At 46.9% G+C, this 13,197-nt stretch overlaps 1 protein-coding gene across 1 annotated transcript in view; it reads right to left on the bottom strand.

The window, feature by feature from the left end:
• The window catches only part of TYSND1 (trypsin like peroxisomal matrix peptidase 1), a 33,172-nt gene extending 20,447 nt beyond the window's left edge, over window positions 1–12,725 (bottom strand). The window contains exons 1-4 of the mRNA XM_038408787.2: window positions 10,604–12,725; window positions 8,190–8,320; window positions 6,827–7,012; window positions 4,061–4,302 (exon numbers count right to left, since the gene is read on the bottom strand). Of these exons, the coding sequence (XP_038264715.1) occupies window positions 4,085–4,302; window positions 6,827–7,012; window positions 8,190–8,320; window positions 10,604–11,769 (1,701 nt within the window). The 5' untranslated portion in view covers window positions 11,770–12,725 and the 3' untranslated portion in view covers window positions 4,061–4,084. The remainder of the gene's footprint in view (window positions 1–4,060; window positions 4,303–6,826; window positions 7,013–8,189; window positions 8,321–10,603) is intronic.
• Window positions 12,726–13,197: the final 472 nt, after the last annotated feature.

Below are 13,197 nucleotides of genomic sequence, written 5' to 3'. Positions count from 1 at the left end.
AGGGGTTGCAAGCGCTTTGGAGGATAGGATTAAAATTCAAAATGATCTGGACAAACGATCTGAAGAAAACAGGATGAAATGCAAGAAGGACAAATGCAAAATACTCCACTTAAGAAGGAATAATCAGTTGCACATATACAAAATGGGAAATGACTGCCTACGAAGAAGTACTGCAGAAAGATCTGGGGGCCATAGTGGAACACAAGCTAAATGTGTGTGAAGCGTAACACTACTGCAAAAAATAATTCTGGGATGCATCATCAGGAGTGTTGCAAGCAAGACATGAGAAGTAATTCTTCCACTCTACTCTGTGCTATTAGGCCTCAACTGGAGTATTGCGTCCAATTCTGGGCACCACATTTCAGGAAAGAGGTGGACAAATGGGAAAAAGTCCAGAGGAGAGCAACAAAAAAAGATTAAAGGTCTAGAAAACCTATGAGGGAATACAAAAAAATTTGGTTTGTTTAGTCTGGAGAAAACGGGGGGGGGGGGGAGAGAATATAATGGTTTTCAAAGTAAATAAAGGGTTGTTCCAAGGAGGAGGGACAAAAATTGTTCTCTTTAACCTCTGAGTTTAGCACAAGAAGCAATGTGCTTAAAAACTTCTTAGCTGTCAGAATAGTTAAGCGCTGGTTTACCCAGGGATGTTGTGGAATCTCCATCATTGGAGATTTTTTAAGAGTAGGCTAGACAAACACGTGTCAGGAATTGTATTAGTCCTGCCTTGGGTGTAGGAGACTGAACTAGAAGACCTCTTCATGTCCCTTCCAGTCCTATGATTCTATTAGCTACCTATTTGTCCAAGCAATTAAGTCAGGGACATGGTTACATAAAACTGTACAGTAACCGTATGATAATTGTCCCAGCCAAAAACCACTGTACAACCAGAGATTGCTGAATGAATGCAAGTTAATGCTCATTAAATCAAAAGAGCATTGCGAGCAATGTCCAGATTTTATTTTCAGGCATGCAAAGCTCTCTCCAGTATTGTGGTTGGAGAGCATCCACCCTTCTCTGCTTGTGCAAGATTTAAAGGACTGTCTAGGGCTAGGCCATCTATGCTGCTGAGGAACATTCCCTTTTCCTCCAGGAACATTTGTTGTTTCAACAAACGCATTCCTCTTCTGCATGACAGAGTAAGAATGAGCTGACGTCAGAAATATTTATTGCTCAAGTGACAGAAAAACCAGATTTGTGAACTGCCAAAAAAAGCAGCTGTACACTAAGGTCTTCATTTCTTAAGGGCTATTCAAGCCCCAAGTGGATGTTTCTCAAGGTGACTCCAGGAGGCAGAGAGATAAATGGGCAGCACACAAACTTATCATAGGACCTAGCCACAAAAACAGCCAACTCACTCCAACTGCATCACAGCAATAGATTCAGTATTGCTTTTACCCCCATTTGTCTACATCCCCACAAGCAGATAATCCAGAGTGGAGTGGAGTGCCAGCAATGAATGATATCACAGGAAGCTGGGTCTTTCCCTTCAGGCAGAGGATCTACAATACTCAATCTGGAAGAGCAGAGGAAGGATCCTACAACAAGCTATATATTCATTACCATCTTAGGCTAAAGTCTACTCTTTTATATCTGTGCAACCAAAGTTAGAGTTGCATAGACAATCAACTGCAGAGTGAGCACCACTGTGTAGTACATCAAGTCAGTGGGAACAGCTGGCATGATCCAGCTTTATTTCATCATGAGTTAACAAGCAGCTATCTGTTTCCAAACAACTTTGTTGTATGCACAGCCCTTGCTACCTGCCTAGTGGAGGGTGAGTTTGGAAGGGGAAGGGGGTGGGGAAATCAGATGAGATCAGAGATACTATCCAATGACAGTAACAATCCCCAACTGGAAAAGGTTCTGCCTCAATCATAAGCCAATAACTGAACCCCGCTAATATACTTCAGACACAGCAATGACTAGAGACAACAGTTCTGCAGTGCAGACTTTCCAGCCTATCAGACATGTCAACGCATTCCCTCCCATGAGTGTGCACACTGCTTTAATTAGAAGCATAAACCCTGGATCTGAACAGTCATGAACTTTGTAACCAGATTCAAACTAAGAACCTCAGGCCCATCTCAAAGTCTCAACAGTCTTCAACAGTTTTACTCCAGTGCCTTTGAAGAGAGGGTTGGTGATAAGAGCACGCTTTGCTACTTCACTTCACCAGACCAGCTGGAAGCTCTCTCCTCTAAGTCATCATATTTGATGAATTTGCTCAGTTTCTAATAGATCACTAGTGGACAAGTTCACATTCTTTTGTATTTAATCAGGAAATAGGGTCCTGCTGTCATGCACAAGTCAGACAGTTGTATCAGTGCAACCCCAAGAAGGATTTCTAATGCGAGTGCGGGCACCCCCACTTGCAACAAACAAATAAAAAGATACATAAGTAATAGACTAACACGGCTGCTACTCTGAAACATGAGTAATATTGGCATCAGGATAAGCTGCTAATAGAAGTCTTGTCCTCACTGCAGGTGCTGGAGTATGAGTGGCACCCAGTGGACATAGGAGGCATTTAATCTCTGGGTAAGATTATTTAGCTCTTCTTAGAAATAAGAGCTTGGATAGCAGAAGTGAGCCTCCAAACTGGAGTTTCCAATGTGTTTGGAGTCATGTTTAGTTCAGGCCTTTTTGTGTATTACATAGTAGGCAAACTTGATCAAATAGCATGAAGTCTCTCCCTATTAATAAAGCTGTGTTCTATAACATACACTCTCCTTCTGCATCCTTCCACCGGGAAGACTCAGTGCTGTATCTGGAGAAGGAGTCTTATGCCAGTAGCTGTCCCCACCAGATTAAAAACTCCAGATGCAGACACTCCCAAAATGTGTAGCTTTGGTCCACCTTGGGGTACACCACCACTTGTAAGGTCAGTTTCAGTAATAGGAAGTCATGGCATAACTGAAGAACGCTTCCAGAAACTGAAAATTCTTGTCTGAACATAAAAATAAACTGTTGGTAAAGATTAAGTAGCAAAAGAGAAAACGAAGATGGTAGAAATGTGTAACGTAAATGCATTCACATTTAGACTTGATGTTTTGCCTTTTCTTCCGGGCAATAGTCTTGATTTCCCTTCCGGTACTCCATAGTCTGCAGTTAAAACTGGACTTGGACAGAGAAAACGTCTCTACCCCCAAATAACTCTTTGCCAAACCACTGAAGGAGCTGAACAATAAGAGCTGGTGTAGGATTAGCTAATCCTTAGAACATCTATGGGCCTCTAATACACATAGGTTCTCTGAACTACAAATTCTCACACCCACAGCTATGCTTTAATCTCCTTTCCTGAAGGAGACATTAAACATGGAAGAGTCTCATCAGATGATCCTCTGCCACTACAGGATTATTCCCAGCTGTGTTAGTGCTACATCCAGATAGGACTTTAGACATCTCACACAATACAATCCCACAGCTTCGATTTTGTTATGGGGGAAAAAAAAAAACAAAACAAAACCAACACAAACACCAAAAAAAACCCCGACTCCTAGTTATGTCCTTTGCACCATCAGCATTATGAGCAATTCGTCTCCTTCCTGCTGACATTAAGTACTTCCAGAAAGTCACACCACCCTTTAGTGATTGCCTGGCCATACGTATTAGTTATTCTTGTCTCATCAGCACCTCCAAATAATGAAGAATAGCCAGTCAGTATCTGCAGCTGAAGGGAACTGCACTCCAGGGGACAGCACTTCCAGGAATGATGGAGAGGAGCATGCCATTATCCAGGGAACTCACCTAATGCAGAGTCTGCAGCCTGGTCAGGGACCCATGGAATCATTACAGTTCATTTCTATATAGTTCTACTCCGATTGGCTCTGCCCAGTATAACAGCTGCTCATCATCTTTTCTTTCACTCAGTTCAGCCAGAACCAATGTTAACATCACTGATTTTAGGAGAGCTGGTCAGCCCCAGAGACACCATACCTTCATATAGACTGTGGACAATTTATGACAAATTCGACATAGCTACAGATAATGTAACATTGAATTGTGTGGAGTCCCCCTCCCCCTATGCCCCTAGAACATCCTGCTCACAGGAGAGCTTTACCTTTCTTCTCTGAGATGGCCAGCCTCATAACTTGCTGTGCGATACCTCTGTGGTCTTTTTTTGGAGTCGCCACACTAGTCTGATTTTGTCGTTGGCCCTGTTCAGCTCCTGGAAACCATGCAGGTCTCCAGTACGGCTGTACTCCAAGACTGCTGGCTGTAGAACTGTGATGGGAACACTGTAGTTCAGGTGAGGGTATGTAGCTCCTACACTGTTGTCCTTTGTGTTGCTAGCAACAATCCCTGTATGTGGGGAAGAATAAAAGGAGACAAAGCAGAGTTTGTAAACTTTCTGGTAGCTTAAGAAGTTAAGAATTAAAAACATGCTTCCATACAATGGATAGATTGCAGGACCTAGACAGAAGCATAATGTGTCCTTTGCTACTTTGTATCAAGAACAGACAACATTATTCCCCAAATCTGGCTCATCAGTGCAAAAAAAGGAAAGGCCAGAGTAAGATTTCAAATTCCAAAATACAAAGAAGGATTAATAATAATGCTTAGCATTTAAATAGCTGCACCATCTGAAAGAACTTTCAAAGGTGGGTAGGTATTTTAACTTTGTTTTTTCAGATGGGGAAACAGCGACACAGATATTTAAATTCCTTAGTGTAAATGCTACACATTTTAAATCAGTATCAGAACTGGGGATAGAGCCCAGTTTTTAGAGAAGTGTCCCCATAAGAGAAGCTTGCTATTCTGAAGAGGACATAACTGACAGGGAAAACAGTATTATGTTTTCTAGCTTCAAAGAGGGAATTGCTAACACAAAAAGGATACACGTACTGAACCATGCTCTTGACATAATGCGCATTTTCTATTGATAAAATAGTCACACTAAAGAATCAGGTATCTCACAGAAGCAACAATTTGCTATTGACTTTTGTGGTTGTAACCAGTGGTGAGCTGAAGCCAGTTCGCTGGAACCAGTTGTTAAATTTAGAAGCCCTTTTAGAACCAGTTGTCCCTCGTGGGACAACCGGTTCTAAAAGGGCTTCTAAATTTAACAACCAGACAAAAGTGGCACCTTAGGCACCGACTCCTTGGGTGCTTCGGGGCTGGAGAACCCATGGGGAAAATTTGGTGGGTGCACAGCACCCACCGGCTTCTCCCCGCCCAGCCCCAGCTCACCTCCACTCTGACTCTGCCTCGCTCTGCTTCTCCTCCCCTCCCAGTTTCCCGCAAATCAGCTGTTCACACAGGAAGCCTGGGAGGGCTGAGAAGCAGGCGGTGGCTTCGCGCTCAGGCCCAAGGAGGCAGAGCGGAGGTGAGCTGGGGAGAGGGAGCATGAGGAGGGGAAGAGGCGGAGGTGCAGTGGAGGTGAGCTGAGGCCAGGTGTGGAGCTGCTGGTGGGTGCTCTGCACCCACCAAATTTTCCCCAAGGGTGCTCCAGCCCCAGAGCACCCACGGAGTCAGTGCCTAAGGTGCCACTTTTGATGTGATCAGTGGGGGGAGCGGCCACTCCCTCTGCTCCCCCCCCAGCTACATTACCCCGCCCCTAGGAGCAAGAGGGACCTGCCCCAGGTAAGCACTGCCAGGACTCTTCACCTCGCCCCCAGCAGGTCTTTCTGGCTCTTAGGGGCAGGGTGGGCACCCACTACAGTGGCCCACAAGACCCTCCTGCCCGGTTCTGGGGGCAGTCAGGGGACAAGGAGGGTGTGAATGGGGCAGGGGTTCCAGGGGCATCAAGGAACGAAGGGGGTTGGAGGGGGCACGAGTCCCCAGGGGCGGGGGCAGGCCACGACTCCCTCGTGAGGTGAGGAGGGAACCGGTTGTTAAGATTTTGGCAGCTCATCACTGGTTCTAACAGTATACAGGGAAGGATCTCCTAGCTCCATCCCATTGGCCAACACATGCCATCAGTATGTCAGACAGCCCTGCAAGACCCTTTCTGAAGAACTCCACACTGATTAAATTTTATATATAAAAAAACTATACATTTCCCCCCTCCCCCTCTTGTGGGTAGACTGACTGGCAATTTTAGACCCCGTTCCAGCAAAGCACTTCAGTACTTGATGTAAGTAATCCTGCGCAACAGAAGTATTCAAATGCTTATAGTTAAGCATGTGCTTTGCTAGATTGCAACCTCAGGATGTGGAGAATGAGAGGAATGGTTATGTAGTCCAGCTTAGTGCAGGCAGGATCCATGCAGTTCTTCCAGCATAACTCTGCTAGCATTCACCAGTCCTGGCTTGGAACTTTAGTAGCTATTCCAGCCTCGGACAGCCTCCTGCCCCCAGCTACTCTGAAAATGTCTGTGCAAGCTCTTTCATTAAAAGCTACCAAGTGTATTGAACTGTATAATTTCAGATATGCACAAAGAGATAACCAGGAAAAAGATTTTTGGTGGTGTCTTATCAGACACAGGATTTCAACTATGTTTTCAACATATTTCTGTTGAGTGAATGTGTGACCTACATGACAATCTGTATCTCAGTCTTCCCATTGGTAAGAAGGAAAATCTCACACTAAATGTGCATTGAGGGTTAATTTTTGTGACACATTCCAAAATCCAAAAATGGAAAGTATTACAGAAGCTTCTAGTATCATCCCCTCATCCTTCCTTTTGTGTGATGGTGGCCATTTAACAATGTATATAATCTTTGTAAAAGAAAAAACTCTCTCCTGAATGGGGAGGACAGGGGAACAGAGAAAGCATCTAACAGCACCCAGCTGTGATGATTCATTATATGACTGGCCATTCTCCTCATTTGGGGTGGGGTGGGGTGAGGGGAAGGGAGATAAACGGAGAAAGCATATTATTTACCAAGGAGCTTTCTGCTGTTTGTAGAGAAGAGGGCCCCCCCACTTGAGCCACCATGAATCGCACAGGTTGTCTGAAGCATCACTGGCTTGTCATCCACAGTGATCACAGCTGACAAGATTCCTGATGTCACTGATGGGCCACAGCTCTGGCCAAACACACCAAAGCCAACAACACTCACTTCTTCTCCTGCATAGAGGAGACAAACAGCAGCAAGAATCAGGTGGTTCAGGGGAGGGGAGATAAATAAAAGGGTGAATTCATGTAGTAAATAAGCAGCGGGAGTGGAGGAGCTCTTAGACAAATGTTGCCTGTAATGGAAGAAGTCAGGAAAAAGAGAATGCAGAATATGATCTGGAAGGAGAAGGTTTGTTATCTAATGAGGTATCAGCAACACTTGAAGAGTCACTAGTGAAAATTTTCCAGAGCACAAACGGCAATTAGGTTCTTAACTGCCATTTGTACCTTTGAAAAATCTCCCCCACCAGCCACAGTAAGGACATCTGTAGTTCTTATTTTCTGTCCAGATTTGTAACGGTCCTAGATCCCATTTTATTATTCTCCTGTTTGTGTTTGTTTTCAGTTTATACTATCGATTGCTTCCAGTAGTATACAGCGCATCACAATGCTGTTGGCAAGACATGAAAATTTTCACTGCCCTGAAGATGTAAAACTGATCCCTACACTAAACTGTAAGACATGTCCACTCCAACTTCTATTGTTTACTGACCTGAAAACTGACTGAAGGACATGTGACAGCATACATATCCAAGCTAAAAATGGATGCAAACATTTGATAAGGTACCTTACCAAATTTTTAGTGAAGATCAAACATGTCACATCTGTCTGTGTTCCCTTCCTCTGCTTTGCACTTTACAGGGTTTGAACCCAGTAACATAATGGCTGCATGTGAGGATGCAGCACACTAAGTTTAGTGAAAGCACTCAGTTTTGGACACTGGGAAGTGTTTTACTTGGAGGGAATGCTGGCCAGGCCACTAACTTTGAAACATAACCCCAGTCTTTCGATCTGTCGCTTGAACAGCCAAATAAGGGACATTTGTTAAATATCTTACCCTGCAAGATGGCAAGCATCACCTCCTCCTACCATTGAATGAAGGTGTCAAGTGCAGTACTTCCCTTAGTACTGTAGTATAAGTCTTGGCCTTGGGTACAACTGCAAGTCTTGATCGTGCGAACCCCTGTTCTAAAGGTAAGCGTAACCAGACAATCAATCTCACAGCTCTTTGAGCTTTCACTTCTCCAGCTGAGGATTCAGGCCCTTGGAGTTTATCAAGTTAACAGTCAGACATCCAACCCATGACCAGTGAAGCTACAAGCAGGACAGTAAATAGAAGAATAGTTACCTGCACCAAACTTAGTTGCTAAAACAGGTTTTGCAAAACAGAATAAGCTTTCTTCTAGTTCTACGACCGCTATGTCATAGGGAGAATCATCATTTGTAGTAAACACCGCTTTCCCTTTAAGGACACAGACCCTAGGAGCAAATACAAACAGAGTTTTTCAGTACAAGTCTGAAAACGATAGTTTTAGAAAGGAATACAGACTCCAAATCTAATAAGAAGTTGTACATCAGGTTCAGGCCTCCAAGTTAGCTGACTTCATCCATTTTGTGGCAAAGTTCACTCCCAAGAAAGCAGGATTTAACTCTTCAACACCTATCGGTGTCACACAATCCCAAGAAATCATCATATGCCAATATGGTGCAGGTAAAACAAAGCTGGTCCAAGCAGGTTCAATGCCCCATATGTGACACATCCCACCACCTCAGCAATCCACTTGGTCCCCTACTTGTCCCAGTACTGCAGAGCCCGACTGTCTCCTGCCCAGTGCCCTCAGTTCTGAGCTGAGCTCCAGATTCTTTTACTGCTCCTGCCTCAGCTCCTCTTTAGATGTGCTGAGGCAGTCCCCAGTATCCCTTGCACTGGTCATCAGGTGGGATGCAATGGCATTAGGTTGCACTGAAAATAGTAAAGCTCTTTTGAAGGCAACAGGGAAGGGATTGTTTTAAACCACCTGACAAAGCATCCTTAGATCCAGCACCCTGGAATGTCACCTACCTGAGGCTGCACCCCAGATGCACGAAAAAACATTTAGAACAGGAAGCAGGGGAAGGAACGCATCACTCAATGGGATAAGACATAAAATTCAATTTAAGAGTCAGACAAGCAGAGAGTCTGCTTTCTTGGATTAGAAAAATAAGACACAAAAAAGGGATTTTAAGAACGCCATCTGCTACAGGTATGACCATGAGATAAGGACCTAATCAGAGAATGGAAACTCTTTAGAGTGAGCCGCTGATCTTGGACTGACTCCCAGACACCTGTTAATAGTCAAAGCAGCGATCACTATTACTGACATACTGACTACAACAGGAGCTTGATTCAGAACGAAGTCTGAAAAGTTGCATGCAAACCTATCAGGAGAGTCACTTTTGTACAGACATTCTAAATAACTCACCTTCTCTACCACAGGGGGTTTGCAGAACCTCTCTTGTAGTTTTGAGGATTGCAGCCTCGTTCTTCCCTACATCTGAGTTTGATTCCCCTCCAACCCTCCAGTTGCACATGTAGGTGGTTCCCCCTACAGACAATCCATGCTAATCCCAAATTGGTTGTTGGAGGTACTAGAGAGGGACAGGATCTGCTTAGAGCCCTGCAAATCTGCAGATATCCGCAAACGTGGTCCACAGATCAGATGCAGATACAAGTTTTGTATCTGCATCAGATTCTAGAGATGCTCACTTTTTCAGTAGCACTCTGCCTGGGGGCCATGAATAAGGTATTAAGCCAGTAAGCCTTCAATTTTGACTCTTCCCACTGCTGCAATCCCAAAGTGCACTTCATAACATAAATGATAACTTCCTCTTAATCAAAAGTGCCTTTAGTTAAAGAGCTTTGGCAACAATAAGTTGTTTACAGAATACTGAAATTTATCCAGGTTGATACATGGCTTGCTTGGTTAGTTCATAGCATAATGTGCAAGTTTTGTCTTGCACGCTTCTCTGAAATTTGTGATTTGCACTGCTTCCTATACAACATAATTCTTTAAGCGTAAAGCCAAGTGTACTTCTGAATATAGTATCCCCTCACACATTAGGCTGAAATATGTGATCAGATGAGAACCATATTGATAGACACCAGGGACAGACAGACAGCAAGTTTAATTCATAGAATACATTTGACCTCTGGAAGAATGTATAAAAGAGATGCAGAGAATAGTGATACAAGTGTTTGATACTTTATCAAATGCAGAGGTTGCCAAGCTAATTTGCAGCAGCCTCATCAGCAAAGTGCAGAGGTCTCAGACGACCATCACATGTGGTCAAAGGGCAGTAGTCAGTGATGAATGATACTGTCTCTCTTTGGCACAGCCACATGTGGGATCCTCTCGTTGGCCCCAGGTTTGAAGGCTGGCTGTACATTGACCCTGTCCCATATTGTATTGGTTCAGAAAGGGCCATGAATGGAATTGCAAATCAATGCTGGGTACAAGCGGGGTTGGGTCAGTTAGTGTTTGATATGGAACACACTGGCCATTTCACACCTATTATCCAGAACTGACAGGTTGATCAAATATTTGGATGGCAGTGTTTGTTAGGAGATGCAGAAGAGTTTTATTAGAAACTTCAAAGCGGTCATTTAAGGAAGAGGCTATAGGCTACAGTGTATGGGACTTTGCAGATTATTGCATTGCCACGTGGATTGCATTGTCCTACTTACTGACTATTAAACAAAGAAAAACAAGAATCAAGACTTACTTTTCAGGACTGTGCTGTACCCTTACCCAGACACTCGAGGCTTCATTCACCACATGTCGACAGGTCAACACTAGCCTTGAACTGACTAGCACTCCAGATCCCCAGACTTGACCACACTCCACCAACACCACTGCAGACAAGAGATGCTGTGCGGGGCCAGGACTGACTGCCATCTTCCCAACAGGCTTAGTAACCAACTGCACATGAGGCCACCAGGTTTTCATACAACTTCCAGACCCAGCCAAGACACTCTTGACATTTTCCAGGATATGGCAAATTGAACAAACCAACGTCAATCCAATCCATTCATTGGCCTTCCAACAAAGTGGAGCCACAATTATTCCAACTAGATTAAAACCATCTTCAGAGAACACAAAAACCCCTCCTCCTTCGGTGCCAGGCAAACAACGAGCATCAGTCAGAATAAGGACATTGCCTTCTCCAGCTAGGTTACTCACTATCCCTCTACTAAGGGTGTTAATGAAAATGTCTGGGCAAAATGAACCAAAAGGGGAGCCACAGGCAAACAGTGTGTCACCTTTCCTCAGTGACTCGGCCAGCACACAGCTCACTTGAGCTATACCAGGTGAGTTGAAGTCTGGAATTTCCAGCAAGGCAAACCAATGCAGATAGCGCAAATCATCCAAGAGTGCCCCATGCTCCTGCTCATCTTCGCTCCTACAGAAATGCCACTGCTCAGCACGGGTGAAGACTCTGGAGAAGGTGTCCTGGAACTCTGGGCAGGGCACCATCATAAGGAGCTTGGCCTCATGCTGCCTGAGGGTGCCAGGGGAGCCCTGTTGGTTTGCAAGGGGATTGAACCCCAGAGCTGGGCTGCAGGCCCTCAAATCTTTGCCCAACACACTCTTACCATTCCCTCTGCTTCTATTTTCTGCAGGCCAGAGAACCTGGATCTGAATATCTGGGGAGAAGCTGTTCGCCAGCAGGACGCTGCAGTGGGACCAGTTGCCTTGCTCTGCTGCTATCACCTCCTCCAAGAGGAAAGGAGAGAAAATGGCTCCATGGCAGAGCACAATCCCTGGACTCTGGCTCAAGAGGACCCCACTGCAGCTCCAGGATCCCTGGGCTGGGGTCCCCACGGAATTCCCACATGCACTGGAAGCACTAATGACACAGCAAGCCCTCTCCGCAGACAGCAGCATCATCTCCTCCTCACTCGCAGGCCTGGACACAGCAAGGTCCTTGCCTGCAAGGACTAGACACCCCCCCTCCCCCCCGCGCCAGAGAGGGAAGGAGCAGCAGCCACCCCAGCAGAGGCGCGGGTAGCGAGTGAGTAGGACAGGGCGCTGGGGAGGGCGCCAGACAGCAAGAGCAGCCGCAGCGAGCGGAGAGGGAAGCGCCGGAGAGGCGGCGCGGGGGCCCCACGGAAGCGACAGCCCGGCCTGCGTGGGCAGAGGAACGAGACGCGCCACAGCGGGGGCAGACACCAGAGCCCCAGGCGCACGGACTGTCCGGGCCTCCCGCCGGGCTCCCGCAGCGCAGATTGGCTGCGATGCGTGCGCACGAGAGCCAGGAGCGCTGCAGCTGCCGCCCTGGCTAGTCACCTCCCGGGCGGGGGGAAGGGGTGTTAGCGTCCGCCGCCCGCCATGCGCGCGGCCTCAGCAGCCAGCACTGAACGCCCGCCCGCGGCACGAGCTAGCCTCATTAGCTCCGCCCTCTACTCGCGTGAGCCCCAAGGGGTTCGTTTCATTGGCCGCCCCGTCCGCCAGCGAGCGGGGATTGGTCGGCGTGACGCAGGCGCCTTGGCGGCGGGTGGCTGCCCAGGTTCTAACGAGGCGCTGGGCCCGGACGGGCTCATTGCGGGCTCTGCGTGCGGCGGGTGTCCGCGGGAGCCCACGCCTGGCGGCGCGCTGCCTGCTGGGAGCCGGCACAGCCCCGCGCCGGCGGCTCAGGGCCGCGCCTGTCCCCGCGTGGCACCGTGCTCCGCCTCCAGCGGCCGCCATCCCGGCTTCAGCCTGGCGCGGGGCGGCGCCGCACGGTGCGGACCTCAGGCCGCGGGCAGCTGGAGGGGGCGAGTTGCCAGGGCGGGGCGAGACACCGCGTGATAGTGCGGGGTGCGGTTCGGGGCCTGGCTCCCCCTGCCGTGCAGCGGGCCAGGGACAAGCTTTTGCGTTCACAGCATTTGAAGGTGGAAAGCGTGTGTCTTCCATCCACAGAAGTCGGTCCAATAAAATACTGCCTCAGGCCTCTTGACTCTCTGGCCGTTCCTGCGGTCCGCATCCCATCCATGCCAAAATCTTGGCAAGATTCTGACCTCGATAACATCCTGTGGCATTGAGTTCCGCAGTCTAATCCCGTACTGCATGTTCCTTTTGTCAGCTTTACTTTTCTCACTTTTTGTTTTTATAGGTTCTTGCCTTGTTTTTGCTTGAGAGGCATTCCTGAGGGTAGCGTTTCCCTTTTTAAAAGCTGCTCAAAATATTTCCTTCTGTGGAAGGTGTAGCACATGGAGTGACTGTCACCTAACGCATGCAGAAACGATAAAGACCCTGATCCTGCAAACACTTAAGGAAAAGAAGTTAACTGCATAGGTCAGCAGACTGATACTTTGTGATCTTTAAGTAGTCAATGTT

The sequence above is a fragment of the Dermochelys coriacea genome, chromosome 7 (genome assembly GCF_009764565.3).
Source record: "Dermochelys coriacea isolate rDerCor1 chromosome 7, rDerCor1.pri.v4, whole genome shotgun sequence".
Classification (NCBI taxonomy): Eukaryota; Metazoa; Chordata; order Testudines; family Dermochelyidae; genus Dermochelys; species Dermochelys coriacea.
The sequence above is the reverse complement of the archived record's forward strand: the minus strand, read 5'-3'. Positions and strand labels throughout refer to the sequence as shown.